Source organism: Eschrichtius robustus, chromosome 8, assembly GCF_028021215.1.
Source record: "Eschrichtius robustus isolate mEscRob2 chromosome 8, mEscRob2.pri, whole genome shotgun sequence".
Classification (NCBI taxonomy): Eukaryota; Metazoa; Chordata; class Mammalia; order Artiodactyla; family Eschrichtiidae; genus Eschrichtius; species Eschrichtius robustus.
In genome coordinates, this window is record NC_090831.1 from 88,868,867 (window position 1) to 88,883,219 (window position 14,353).

A 14,353-nucleotide genomic window follows, 5' to 3' on the forward strand; every position below is an offset into this window, starting at 1 on the left:
GGCCAAGTCACTTCTTCTAGTAAGGTGTTAACTGCTGCATTTGCAGAATGTGATAGTGATATTGTACTTACGTAAATAGAAGAAAAGAAATTAAAAAATAAAAAAGAGTGAGGCACCCTGGAAATATGTTTAGCCTGGTCTCCCTGCCTCTAGACCCACTCTTCCTCAACTTGCCTTTTGTGCTGCTGTCAGTATGAAAGTGGTGATCTTAAAATGCAAATCAGGTTACTCCATTCACCTAAGTATCTATGTCAGTGGCCCCGGCCACATAAAAAATATAGTTCCAACTTCTTGGTCAGCCATTCAAGGTCCTCACTCTCTTTTCCAAGATTATCTCCTACTCTTCTCTCTCCCACACTCATGTCTGTTCCAGCCATAACCCATTTCCTCTTTCTATTGCCTCATGCTGTTACCCCTTCCAGAAGAGCCCTTGATCAATTCTCTTAGAAAGAGCTGATGGAGTGCAGTTAGGTGCCTGGCACTGGGCTCAGGGTAGGGCATGAAAGCGGTGAGGACAGCTGGCCAGGTGCCCTCTTTCATAGGGTTCCCGGCAAGCGAGGAAGACAGTGAAAGCTCAGTGACCATAAGTAAAAGTGGCTCTGGGAACACAGAGCCGGAGTCCCCAACCTTGACTTCGATGTCCAGGGAAAACAGTGATCATACTGGGACCCGAAGAAGGATGAGTAGGGAGTGAGCCTGGCCTTCTTTCCCTTGTCACCTGGGGGCTTCCTGCTCATCCCTCCAACCCTCTCTCAGGCCTCACTCCGTCCAGGCAGAAGTCGTCACTTCCTGCTCTGTGTGCTAGCTCAGTGTTCTCTACATTAAGATCCTTTTAGCTCTGGATTGCGTTTATTTATCTGTCTTTCCTGTCCTAGGCTATGAGACTCTAGAAGGCGGAGTCACTTGTTTACTTTTGTATCCCTGTGCCCTGTGCATGGTGCATAGTGGGTGCTTGATGAAAGTGCAAGGGGATTCAGTTTCTGGATCCTGCTCGTCTGTGCCCAGCACCTCTCCTAGCCCTGGACCCACCCCGTGCATTCCTGAACCTCTTTCTCTGGCCAAGCTTTCCTTGGTTGCTCGACTTCCAGACTCCTCTTCTGATTCTTCTATAATTTGTCCCTAAACTGACTCTAGCATTCAGAAGGCCCCTTCTCTGGTACCTGTTTGCTTCCATCCCTCAAGGGGCTTCGGGGGGTAACTCTTTTCGTTAGCAAAACAGAGTGGCAGACGAATAGCACCTACTAAGAAGTGTTTATTGAAGGTGTTATGTGCTTTTAATAGCATGTCCTTTCCGACATTTGGTGCCTGGGAAGGGATATTTGCTTATGAGGTGATAGAAATTTAATTAAAAAAATGAGAGCTACATATCCCAATTTGCTTCCTTATTTACATTGGCTTCCAGGAAGCCCAGGTTTAGATTTAATGTTCAAGTATATCAACTACACATCATGTTTCTGGTAGAATTATTTCCTTCCTTCATTTGGGTGTGTTCTGATTAAAAACACTTAACATTCATTTTACATTTTACTGTCAGAAAAACATGTAATTCCATTAAGAGAAAAATATAGGGTATAAGTATATTTTCATATAGAATTATACCATATATCCTCCACCCACCCACCCACCCCCAACTTTATTTTAAATTGTGGTTTTATTGCAAGTTACCTCAAATATTTATTTCAAGAGTATGTTCAAATTTAAATTTTTCTCCTTTCTTCCTTTCCTTTGCTTATTATTTTCCTTTTTCATAAAACAGGCTGAATTGGTTGAAACATGCCCGTATAGTTGAACTATACTAAAGATCATTCAACCACTGTGTTATCATAAAGGAAAGGAGAGGATGTGAGGGAAGGAGAGGGCATGGATGGGGGACCAAAGGGATGGGAGGGGATTTACTTACTGAGCGATGACAATTTCCAGGCCCCTCATCCACAGGTTTCTCAAGTCATGAGATTTCCATTTTAGAATGAGGTTTGGCTTCCATTTCTTTGATTGGAGAAGTCCAACAAACTGTCTCATGATCTCCCCTCACTTTTATTTCCTAAAATCTCCCGTTTCTCCTCTCTTCCTGATTTTAGGTAACAGCCTTGTTATCTGCTTACTCACGCATTCCCGAAACTCAGGAGTCATTGGCATTCTTCTCTCTCCTTCACTTAAAAGGCAGCTACTAATATCTCTACTTTCCATTTCTCCCACACTGATCTTTCCCCCACATGGGTATTTTGTCTTTGTGATATTTCTGAATGGCAAATCTGACAACATCACTCCTCTGACTACACTCTCTTGCCCTCAAGTAAAATCCCTGGCCAACCATCTCAGGATTTTCATGATTTGTGCCTCTTACATCCTCTGCAGTCTTCTCTCCCTTGCCCTCTCATATCCATCCTACATCCTACTACTGGCCATAATGTTTTACAGATTCTGGAATAGTCACCAGTTTTCCTGCCTCCAGGCTCTGTTTGTATGTTTTGCTCTACTTGGAATGTTTATCTCTTGCGTGGCAAACAGCTTCTCTCTTTCAAGACCTAATTCAAGTTTCTACTCCTCTCTTGGTTCCCTTACCCCACTTTCAAGCATGTTGAGCACAACCTCCTTTCTACTACTCTATGTTGTACACAGTTATATAGTATCATTTCCACACTGTGCTGCAATTATTTGGTTTTATATTCGACTAAATTACTTGATTATAACCTTCCCGATTTTACACATTTTATTCTTGTTGCATTCCTAGTGTCTAGCTCTAAGCATGTTTTTGATTATCATAGGAATATTTTATTTCCTTTAAGTTAAAGGTTTATAGTAAGTTAAAGGTTTACGTTAAAGATTTCATAACTAAGACAAAATCGATAGAAGGCATGTATGTCAATGGTACAACTGCTGAGTTCATTATAAAAGCAGGTAGGTAGGAAATGCTTTAGTTGCTAGTTGGAAGGTGGTTTAGAATGGATTTGCAAACAGACTCAGGAAACATTCAGCCTTGCACTTTTTCTTCTGCAATAATCATCAGATTTTCCTGCCCTTGGTCACTTTTGTGTTTGAGAGTGCCAGTTAATTACCCTTTCCCCTATAGGTTCTGAATAAGAATAAGAGAGGAATTAAAATATCAGTAGATTAAAATTCAGTGATCAGTTTTATTTCAGGTAAAGCTGAATTGGAGAATGCAGCTTAGGCTTAACGACAAAACTGGGCTCCTCCTTCAGTGCTCGCTTGGTTTTGGCTGATTCGTCCAAGCTTAGACACCCGTGGTGACGGCCGCTGAGCTGGCTGTGGGAAGCCCACTGGCTGGGAAATTTGCCTTCGGCAGCCGAGGCCGAGAAGATGAGGTGGCCAAATGGGGACAACGTTGCACCATATTGCCACAAAATGAAGGAATGATGTCACACTCTCGGGAGCTCACCAGTCCTCGAGAGGAGGGTCTACAGGGATGAAGCAGAATGCTTTCTTTAATAGCCCTGAAAGGGCTAGTTTCTATTTAATACACCAAAGCAGGAGCAACAGAAGAGAGAAGGGCTTGTTCTTCCTAGCAAGGGTCATAGGACGATCAATCTCTTAAACTCAGTGTCCCAGGACCTCAGATATCTTGGTCCAAAGAATTCCCCTGTTCATGGATGGAGTCAGGTAATTCCTAAGTAAAAAACGGTATGACTCTGTCTGCTTTCTTTTACCTAACATTTATCATTTTATCAGGATGATGGGTAGATCAATAAGTGCTCCTGACATGAAGGACATACAGGTTAATATCATCAAAGCTTAATGTAAAGGAAGTATCAACTTGACACGCAGGTGTGAGTGCGCTGATGTAGAGCATAATCGCTTGGGAATTACTATGGATTATAAAGGAGGTCTTTTTTTTTTTTTCCTGTAATGTCATCTCAACCCAGGTCAATTTGTAATTGCACATCTGGGTAACAATAAACAGCAGTGACCTGAGGGCATCTAACACTTCTATTGAGAGTCGAGAGTGGCTTGTGCTGTAAATGCTGCATCACTGGGACCTTTCTGATATCCCTTCCAGCTCTTGGAGTTTATGATCCAGATATGCCTCCAGTGGAACTAACCTCAGAAAAATCCTTTGCTGGACTCTTACCCATATTTCATTAATTCATAGTTAGATTCATTTAGTTCTGGCTTGACTGATTTCTGGTCTATGGGTCTGCATTCTTTTCCTTTGCTAACTGTACTCCTTCAAAGTGTGATGTGTTTCATTTGGTCAGTTCCATAAATTATATAATGGTAAGGAAGAAAAAATAAAAGAGAAAGTCACTGTCAGGAGGCAAGAGTGTAAAATGAATAGATCATATTATTACATAGTGGGTCTGATTTTTTTAGATGACTTGAGATGGTCTTCTTAGAAGTATCATTCTTTACTGATGTGCAGAGCCTATGGTGACCCAGCAATGGTCAGGAGTCCCCTAGGCCAGTGTTTTTCAAACTTTAATGTGCACGTGCATCACCTGATTCTGCAGGGCTGGGGTGAGGTTTAAGAGTCTGCATTTCCAACAAGCTCACAGGTGACGCTGATGCCTGAGCAGCAAGAACCTAAATTACCAAATCAAAACACCAGCCCCACAACTCATCACGATTAATTTTATTCCACAGCATGTTTAGGGGAATGTTATTCTCAGGAAGAGGTTTAGGATTCAAATAATTAAAAAAAAAAAAAAAAACCCTGGAAAGTACACACCTTTATGTATCTTTTCTTTTCATTAAATATATATCTGTTTGGCAAAAAATGTTAGACTCTTTTGTACAAAAACAAAGAAAAAAAGAACCAAAAAAAACCATAACCCACCCCCACCCCCCACCAAACCAACAACCCTGAACCCTTGCAAACTGTCAATACCTGTAATAATTACAACGATGTAAACTTGGATATCTGACCATCCTGTGGAAACCTGTGTTCAGCAGAAACACCAGGAGAAGGACCACCAAACCCTTAGATAGCAACTGCCTGTCATCGAGGCTTTTAGATTTAGTACATTAGAGATGGAGCAAGGTGACTGATTTCACCATTTGTGCTTTCAGCTAAGGGGCTGGAAGGGTGTGTGGCAATGAAGACGGCAGGTCTGGGCTGGGGCGGGGACAGGAAAGCCAAGACTAGCTGGGAGGCAGGAAGGGTGGTCACAGTCACAGGGCGGACGTGAAGTGGCCACGGGACCCACGGACTGTGTCTGGAGACCCAGCGCTGGCGAGAACTAGGAAGAAGCTGCCTCTGCTGCTCTTGGGACCAGAGAGGAACAGGGCAGGCAAAGGCCGGGATGCGGGAGGGAGGGGGTTTGGAAGCAGATTTCAATTCACATGGTGATGTGAGCGGACTCTAGACAGCAGGGGAATGAGGAGGTGTTTGGTCTCCTCAAGCAGCTCGACTGTTTCTTCCAGACACAGGCCTCGGGCACACCCCTGGGTCTGGCTGTAGGTTTGGGGGCGGTCTGGTGCTGCTGGCTTTCAGCCTCCAGGAGGGGAGGGCTTGCCTGCTGGGATGAAGATGGAAGGGCCCTTTGGCTCTCTTACTGGCGGTGGGTTTTGCTTTTCTCCCACCTTAGGCTGCAGCAACGGGAGGTGACCTAAAGCAACGGAGTCTAGAAACGGAATCAGGGCGGTGAGCAGGACGCCAGGGAGGGGCAGGAAGACGCCGGGGCTAGAGGCGCTGGGGCCAAAGGAAATGTGGACCACAGCTTTCCTCTACCACGGCGGATTCCAAGGCATGGGAGCGTTTTCATTCTTCTCTCCTGTTAGCTAGCTCTTCCAGTTTTGGAGGGGGAGCTTCTGGGCCCCGGGCGCTTCAGTTACAGTCATAGACAAAGTCATAGTTGCTGGGCTCCTTGGGGATGGGTGGAGGTGCGTCGGGGATCTGAATATTTTCCAGGTCCAGGAGGCGGAGCTTGATTTCCATGCTGAGCAGCGTGTCCAAGTCATTCCTCGTCAGGTCACTCATCATGTCTTTCCCCAGCAGCGCATTCAGCCCATCTGTCCAGATACAGTACTGGTGGGAAGGGAGGTGACAATGAGAACTACTGATGACGATAACAAGAGGAGTAACAATAGCTAACACTTACTGGTCACTCAGCATGGGCTAGGCTCTGTGCTAAGTGCTTTGCCTGCATCACCATTTAATATGCACAGCATCTCTATAAAGTTGACACTTCTGGTAGCATCTCTGTTTTACAGATGAGGGAACTGAGGTGGTGAGAAATTAAGTCACTTGGTAGTACGTGTAGTGGGTGGGATTTGAACTTACGCAATCTGCTTCCAGCGCCTGCACTCTTCTGGGCGCATGATGCCTCCCTGTGGCGCAGCAGGAGGGTTTGGGTTTTCGTGCCTGTGCAACATAGTATCTCTAACATCCCACCAGTGAGTCAATGAGTTTAAGGTATTGGTAGAATAAATCCCAACAATCCTGGACTCAATATCAGGTCAGGCTTGCTTCTTTCCTCACTCCGTGGTTCCCAGTCTAGTAGCTAATCTCTGCCTATCCTGTCTGATTCCCAGCACTCACAATGACAGCCCAATGGTAGACCCACCTTCGCATTTCTTAGCAAAATGTCTAGGAAATATCTGAGTGCTGCTCAATGTCTGGTGGGCAAAGTGGCTAAAATTATTGGGTGATCTTAACAGAAGGTGGCTTGGCTGCCGGTCTAGGGACCCTTTCTGCCTGGGTCTCCAGGTTCCAAGGTTTTTCTCCTCCAGGAAGCTCTCTGGAGCCTGGTGTCTGGGGACATCACCTGTTTTGGAAAGCACTCCATAGTACCCAACCAAGAATTTGGTTCTTCCCCTCTCATTAAAATTAATCATGCCCTTTGCCTCTCCAGTAGACTATGAACTGTGCTTCGTTTATCTGAGGACCTGCCTTGCTCTTGTCAGTTTCCCTCCAGAGGCTGAAACCCTGCCCTGACCTGGTATTAGAGCCATGATACCTGGTGGAAGAACTAGCCTCTGCTGCCAGCATCTCAGAAAACTGCGTGCATTCTGGATGCTCTGCTTGCTCACCTTTTAGGATGTCCTAGTCCTATATAGGACTTCTTCGATAGCAATTTCTCTGCTTTTCCTGTGGGACTGGTCTTCCTTCTAGAACATGCTCTAGATTCCCCCCTCTCTTGCCCTCACTGGGTCAAGCTGCAATTCCAGACCCTACTTAGCTTGTCCTTTGCACTGTGGTTACCTGGGCTATGTTCCAGAATGTGATAGCAGATCTCAACATAAAAGTACTACAAGAGGGCAAGCACTACACAAATCTTAAGTCATAGTGAGGTGATAGAAATATACCATGATGCACATTGGTGGCACCACTTTTTAAGCCAAGGAGGTGTACCATGGGTGTATTACGAGGCCCATGTCTGAGTAGTGCAGCCCTGAACCGTACAGCTTTGGTTCTGCCATGGCTATGTGATCTCAGCCAAAGCATTTAACCTATCTAAACATCAGTTGAGTGCTACAGGATTTCTGGAAGTATTAGTGTCCTCATGAATACCTTAGATAGATTCCGAACACATTGAAACATTCGTTTCCTCATAAATAACTTTAATAAAAATAGATACCCAGGTCCTACCCTGCAGATCCTGATCTTATGGATCTTGGGTCAGGAAATTTTATTTGGAAAAGCTTCTAGCTAATTCTGATGTACCTCCAGATATGGGCACCACTGAACCCCATGTTCTTTAAGGCCCCTTTCAGCTCTGGCACTGTTTCATTGTAAATCCCTACGTGCTGGGGATTACTGCTCTTTGTACACAGCTTTCCCAGTCCTGGCTAGCTTCCTAGTACAGATTAATTTAACCCACAGGAACACTTCTGTGGTGCTTTTCTTTCGAGAGGCAGCAAGTACAGAAAATTTTATTAAAAAAATACCTCAACCAATAAATAAAAACTCTGTAGTACTGAATCTGAGTTGGAAGTATCAATATGAACTTACAGTGTATTTTATCTTGAAAAAAACATAACTCCAAGCTCTGTCTACAAAAAACCTGAAAATAATGACCAACCCAGCAGTGACAGGCACACCTAATGTCCAGATTCTGGTTGCTAAATAGCAAAAGGAGCCAAAGCTCCACAGAGAAAAGGTAGGAAATGTACAAGATGAACCTGGAATATCTTGTCATGCCAGAATGCCTGAAAGCTGCCAAAGACATCTGTCAATAGAATTCAGAAGCTAACCAGAAGGTGTTCCTTCTTTCTCTAGATAAGATAATTTGGACACTGATAATGACAACAACTGCAACCTATTGATATGCAAATACGTTAAACCCATAACTTCATAATGATACCCAAACACCAAAAATCCTTCACTGGCCTCCTTTGAAGATGCTCATGATTTTGAAAACTGGTAAAGAGAATCAAGCATTATCCTGACTATCATATGTACACTGTTTAACCTCAGGGTAACCAAAGAGTTGATGAGGCCAGTTTCTCTTTACGTAACTATAATAGAATTGGAATATCAACCTTTTCCAAAGTCTAATAGATCCAAGAATCTAGGCGATAATCATCAATGGCTGCAAACATTTCCAAAAGAGAGACAACCAGGGCTTCCCCGGTGGCGCAGTGGTTGAGAATCTGCCTGCCAATGCAGGGGACACGGCTTCGAGCCCTGGTCTGGGAAGATCCCACATGCCGCGGAGCAGCTGGGCCCGTGAGCCACAATTACTGAGCCTGCGCGTCTGAAGCCTGTGCTCCGCAACAAGAGAGGCCGCGATAATGAGAGGCCCGCGCACCGCGATGAAGAGTGGCCCCCACCTGCCACAACTAGAGAAAGCCCTCGCACAGAAACGAAGACCCAACACAGCCATAAATAAATAAATAAATAAATACCCAAAGTTTAAAAAAAAAAAGAGAGACAACCAGACATCATGGAAGAATACAACACAACTGCTGCTTAAAGTAGAGCCTGAATTTGATGAATCGTCTAACTATCACTTAATAGGAAATACAGGATGCAGATAAACACGTGAAATGATAGAGCAGGTTATGGTAGGCAGAATAGTACCCTCCTTTTAAATAAGACCATGTCCTAATCCCTGGAACCCGTGAGTATGTTAGGTTACATGGTGAAGGGAATTAAGACTGCTAACCATCTAATCTTAAAACAGGGATTTTTATCTGGGATTATCTAGGTGGGCCCAATGTAATCACAAAGGTCCTTAAAAGTGGAAGAGGGAAACAGAACAGGAGTGAGAGAGAGGGAGATTTGAGTATGGAAGAGGCGGTCAGAATGATGCGGTGTGAGGGCTCAACCCGCCGTTACTGAGACGGATGGAGGTGAGGAATGAGCCAAGGAGTGCGGGTGACTCTAGAAGTGGAAGGGGTGAGGAAATGGATTATCCCCTAGTCCAGAAAGGAGTTCAGCTCTGTCGATACCTTGAGTTTAGCCCAGAAAGACCTGAATCCGACTTCTGATCTCCAGAATTGTAAGATAATACATTTACGTTGCTTTAAGCCACTAAATTTGTGGTAATTTGTTACAGCAACCAAGGAAACTAATACACAGAATTAAAATCAGCAAAATCTAGACTATTGGCTATGCTACCAAACAGATGAGCTGGTTTTTTCAATGAATAAATTGCAAGGAGAAAAAACACATGCACATGTTCATGAGAGAAGGAGAGAGGAACCTATAGATTCAAGGAGACTGAAGAAACACGTGAACCAATTGTTATGTATGGATCTTATTTGGATTCTGATCTGAACAAAGTATAAAAGAAAAAAAGAAAACCAGAAATGAGACAGTTGGAGAAATCTGAAAACTGACTGCAAATCGTGGTATTAAAACGTTACAAAATTGGGTGTGATCATGGTATGATAGTTATGTTTCCAAGTGGACTCTTTATTACTTAGAGATGCACATGGGAATATTTACAAATAAAATGATATGATATCTGGATGAGCTTCGAAAATAATCTGGGGTGTTGTGGCAGCTGGGTGTGAGTGAGGGTATAGGTGAAACCTAATTGGCCACGAGCTGATAATTGCTGAAGCTGGGGGATGGGCACTGGCAGGAAGTCATGAGTTCAGGTCCTGCTTTCTTCCTTCCAAGCTACACAGTGCAGGGGCCAAAGAGAAAGTGTTTCTGGAACAAGACCCCCATGGTTTAAATCCAAGCTCTATCACTTACTGCTTGTTTCGTCTTGGACAAGTTTCTTAACCTCTCTTGTGCCTCACTTCCCTTTTTTATAAAATGGGAATAACATTAGTTTGTTCCTTAAGAATTACAGAATGAGGATTAAGAGAAGTGAAGCACATAAAGCATTGAATGGTCCCTGGTACAGAGTATTCTGGTTATAATTCCTATTATCAGTACTATTGTCGAGTTATTCAATTTCGGTAGGCCTCTCTCTCCTCCTTTGATAAACAAGGATATCTGTGATAGAACTTTCCATTTTATGGAGCGATTATGCAAATAAAATGAGGTAATAGATACGGAAGTGGTCTGAAGAAATTAAAAGTATTCACAAGTGTATGGCATTTTTCTCCTCACTACATCAGTAAAAAATGGCAGATATGAATAAAAATTTGGCAGTCCCAGAACATTTATCCTTATCTGGAATTAATGTACACTGGGAAAAACAGCGTTGTATAGATTTAAATAGCATCCACAGTTCTACCATTTTAAGTAGTTTCCTATACATCCGTATATATCTTGAATACGGTGGCCTGTGTACAACCACAATTTTATTTAAAAAGAGAAATGGTAGGACACAATGTCTATTTTCAGGAAGATGAAGACAAAGTCATCCCCTTCTGTGAACGAAATGTCAAGTAACACAGAATTATATTTAAGCACCACTCTAAATGCAGGATTTGCATATAATCTTTCTTCTCTCTTTGGGATGTACAATTTTATTCAAAAGCTTCAAACCAGTGAAAACCAAATACAGAATAACTTCTAAATGAGCTAAGTCTCCCAGGGGAAATGGGGAACAAAATTCAAATTCTATTAAAATGTTCCTTCCTTTCTGAAAGCTTTTTATGTAACCACATGCACAACAAAAATTTGAATGGTATCATCTAAAAATAAGAGTTTCAAGCATGATGTTGGGTTCTAGTTTACAAGAGAAAAAGTTAAATCAACCAGAGCTGCTACTTCATCTTACAAATGCATTTTCCTGGATTTATGCTAAATATTTTAAATATAGCTGACAGCATGTTTCAAGAAGAGAAACAAATTATACATATAACAAGATGTCAAAAGGAATAAAAGCATCTCAAAAATAAAATTCCAACAGCAGAGACAGCCCTAAACCTCTTAAAATAACTTAAAGAAACATGGTAAAAAACCTACTTCATCAAATGTTTTAAAGAATAGAAATAAGTTTATCATCGGAAAATTCTGACCCAAAGCTAAATATTCAAGGAAAACCAAAGCTATAAGCCAGGGCTGATACTTCCTCTGGGTTAACAATTATGCCCTTACTGAGTATGAAGCATTTGTACATTCTTCTTCTTTATCATAAACTCTTTATTTTTATTTTTTAAGTTTTTGTTTATTTATTTATTTTTTGGCCACGCCGTGTGGCATGTGGGATCTTAGTTCCCCAATCAGGGATCGAACCCACACCCACTGCATTGGAAGCGCGGAGTCTTAACCACTGGACTGCCAGGGAAGTCCTTACCATAAACTCTTGATCAAGCTAAGAAGAAGTTGAATCTGTTACAACTTGCAGTTTTTTGAGAGGTTTCCATTCTATTCCAAGTCAACAAGATGTACCTTTGCTCGTGATTTTTCTCAGGTAGACTTTTTTAAAAAATGAAATTTCTTTCTTTCCAATATTTTTTACCTGCTTGTTTTTCTTGAGAAAATATGACATTCTCTCATAAATTAACCCCACTGAGACCCTTACCTCATGCTTGTCAGGAGCTATGAAGTTCAGCTGGCAGTTTGAGTCATACAAGATCGAGAAAGCAAGTTCAAGCACCTCCTAAGAGAGATTAGAGAAAACACCACATTGAGGAAAGTTGACACATCTGTTTTGTAGTCACAAATGGCTGCAGATTGAACATGGAATAGTGCCTACAGCGTGTCCAGGCAAGAGGCGCAGCAGTGAGGCTGACGGGAGGAAGAAGCATGTTTTTCAAGGTTCACAGCACATTTCCTTCTCTCTGTTCAGGGGGGGTCCGCACGAACCATCTCATTTAATTCTCAAGACAGCGCATGGAGCAAGTGTTGTCATTCCCCTTTTATGCGAAGGAGCTCAGAGAGGTTAAGTGAGCTGTCCAAGGCCACCTATCCCCAAAGCTGTGCTACTCTCCTATCTTCAGCATCTCCCTCCCAGGGAGACCATGAAAAACAGTAAACTCTTTCCCAATCAGCAGCATTATGGGCTGCTCTATCTTCTATCATTTCCAAACAGACAGGTGTCCGTAGGGGTATAAACTTGCTAAAACATGGAAGCTACGTAGGAGGTAATGAGGCTTCTGGATGAACCCATTATCTGTAGGTAACACATCTGCCCTTTGACCTCTGAACTACTGTAGAGCAAAGGCTACACAAAACCTAGTTTTATCCTATAGTGGCTGCAGGGTATAAAGGAGAGCATGGGCCCAAGTGGCAGAATAGCTGGGTTCATTCATTGGTGAGTGTTCATTCGAATGTCTGGGTTCATTCATAATACAGACTATGAGACAGACCCCCAGGACCAAGGACTAAGTGACACTGTCATTTCATTGTAGCTGAATGACCTTGGCCGAGACACTCAGTGTCATGCCTAATGTGTATGTTAATATATGCTTCTCAAATTGTATGTACTGTGCAATATTGGATACTATGATTATTCTATTGGACTGACAGCAGGGTACAACCTATGGAAGACGAGAGTCATTGCACATCTCAACACCCTAACAACTCCTAATTTGGAGGGAAGAGCCAAGTGAGTCCACATCGGTGCCCTGCATCACCGTAACACACGTGCTAGCCTTCCTTCTCTGTGTCTATTAGGCACCACTGATGACTGCCCCTTTCTCTTGTGCTATGATCTGGGAGCTGCACTCTCAGTAACTACCCACAGGCGTTCTTTCTTAGGGAGGTAGATCTCTCCACATCATTCTCTACCTCAACATCTGTCAGAGGATTTGCCTTTGGCCAGTAAGTCACAGCAATAATGCCCCCAGAAAGAAGGACAGCAGGCAGAAAGATGAAGTCAATGCCTTCAGATTTCAGAATTTCAGATGAGAAAGAATTCTTCCAAGTGAACTCCAAAGGCCCAGCATTAGCTGGATGCCTCTCCTGACACAGCCAACCATCAGGCTATTTGTGGCTCTCATGGATTTCATTTGTGTCTGGCTCACCTCTAGCTGTCCCATCATTAAGGGAAAGCAGCTCTTGTTCTGAGCCGAGACCTACCAGTATCTCATACTCTTAGGGCATCCTCGCCCTACCAGAAATAGAAACAAGTGAAGGAAAGAATGCTGAGTCATAGAATGGGATCTGTTCTGCAAAACTACCCCCCTCTGCATTTTTCATTTTTTTTTTAATTTATTTTTGGTTGTGTTTGGTCTTCGTTGCTGCACGTGGGCTTTCTCTAGTTGCGGCGAGCCTGGGCTACTCTTCGTTGCAGTGCGCGGCTTCTCATCGCAGTGGCTTCTCTTGTTGCAGAGCACAGGCTCTAGGCACGCGGGCTTCATTAGTTGTGGCACACAGGCTCAGTAGTTGTGGCTTGTGGGCTCTAGAGCGTAGCCTCCGGAGTGTGGTGCACGGGCTTAGTTGCTCCGCGGCATGTGGGATCTTCCCAGACCAGGGATCGAACCCGTGTCCCCTGCATTGGCAGGTGGATTCTTAACCCCTGCACCACCAGGGAAGTCCCTGTATTTTTCATTTTTTTCTTCCTTAGGATTCCATTCAAGCCTTCCCAGTTAAGATCAATAATATTAAAAAAGAATTCGCCAAAACAAACAAGCAAAAACAATTTTCCCATAAGTTTGGCATCTCTTTTGGGTCTTTTAGTTTGTAATGAAAATGGTCATGGGCCCTAGTAGTGGTACCATAATTGGTGTCATCCTTTTAAAAAAGTCAGTAAGGCAAGCCATATCAAGAACCAGGGGTCCCACTCCTGGGGTTATTCCTAAAGAAAATTCAAAAGGAAGCAAAAGCTGTATATATCGTTATCTGTAAGAACATAATATGAGAAACTAAATAAATGTCCTCCCTTCTTTGGGTAAACCATCAAAAAAATCACAAATTAGCAACCCAGAGAAATACATGCAGCCAGGCATTCAGTATAATTATGAAAATCTGATCTTAAGTGGAAAAAAGCAAGAGAAATGAACACTATATACATACAAATCACAATTATGAACAATGTCTTCCTGTGGTTGGAAACTGGAAGCAAATTGTGAAATGAAAATAATTATGTTAAGGTGCTAGGAT

At 43.0% G+C, this 14,353-nt stretch overlaps 1 protein-coding gene across 2 annotated transcripts in view; it reads right to left on the bottom strand.

The window, feature by feature from the left end:
- Nucleotides 1–4,824: 4,824 nt before the first annotated feature.
- Nucleotides 4,825–14,353, bottom strand: part of ELMO1 (engulfment and cell motility 1) — a 553,192-nt gene continuing 543,663 nt past the window's right edge. For both annotated transcript variants that reach the window (XM_068549306.1, XM_068549305.1), the window contains exons 22-23: nt 11,832–11,909; nt 4,825–5,983 (exon numbers count right to left, since the gene is read on the bottom strand). In XM_068549306.1, the coding sequence (XP_068405407.1) occupies nt 5,783–5,983; nt 11,832–11,909 (279 nt within the window). In that variant the 3' untranslated portion in view covers nt 4,825–5,782. The remainder of the gene's footprint in view (nt 5,984–11,831; nt 11,910–14,353) is intronic.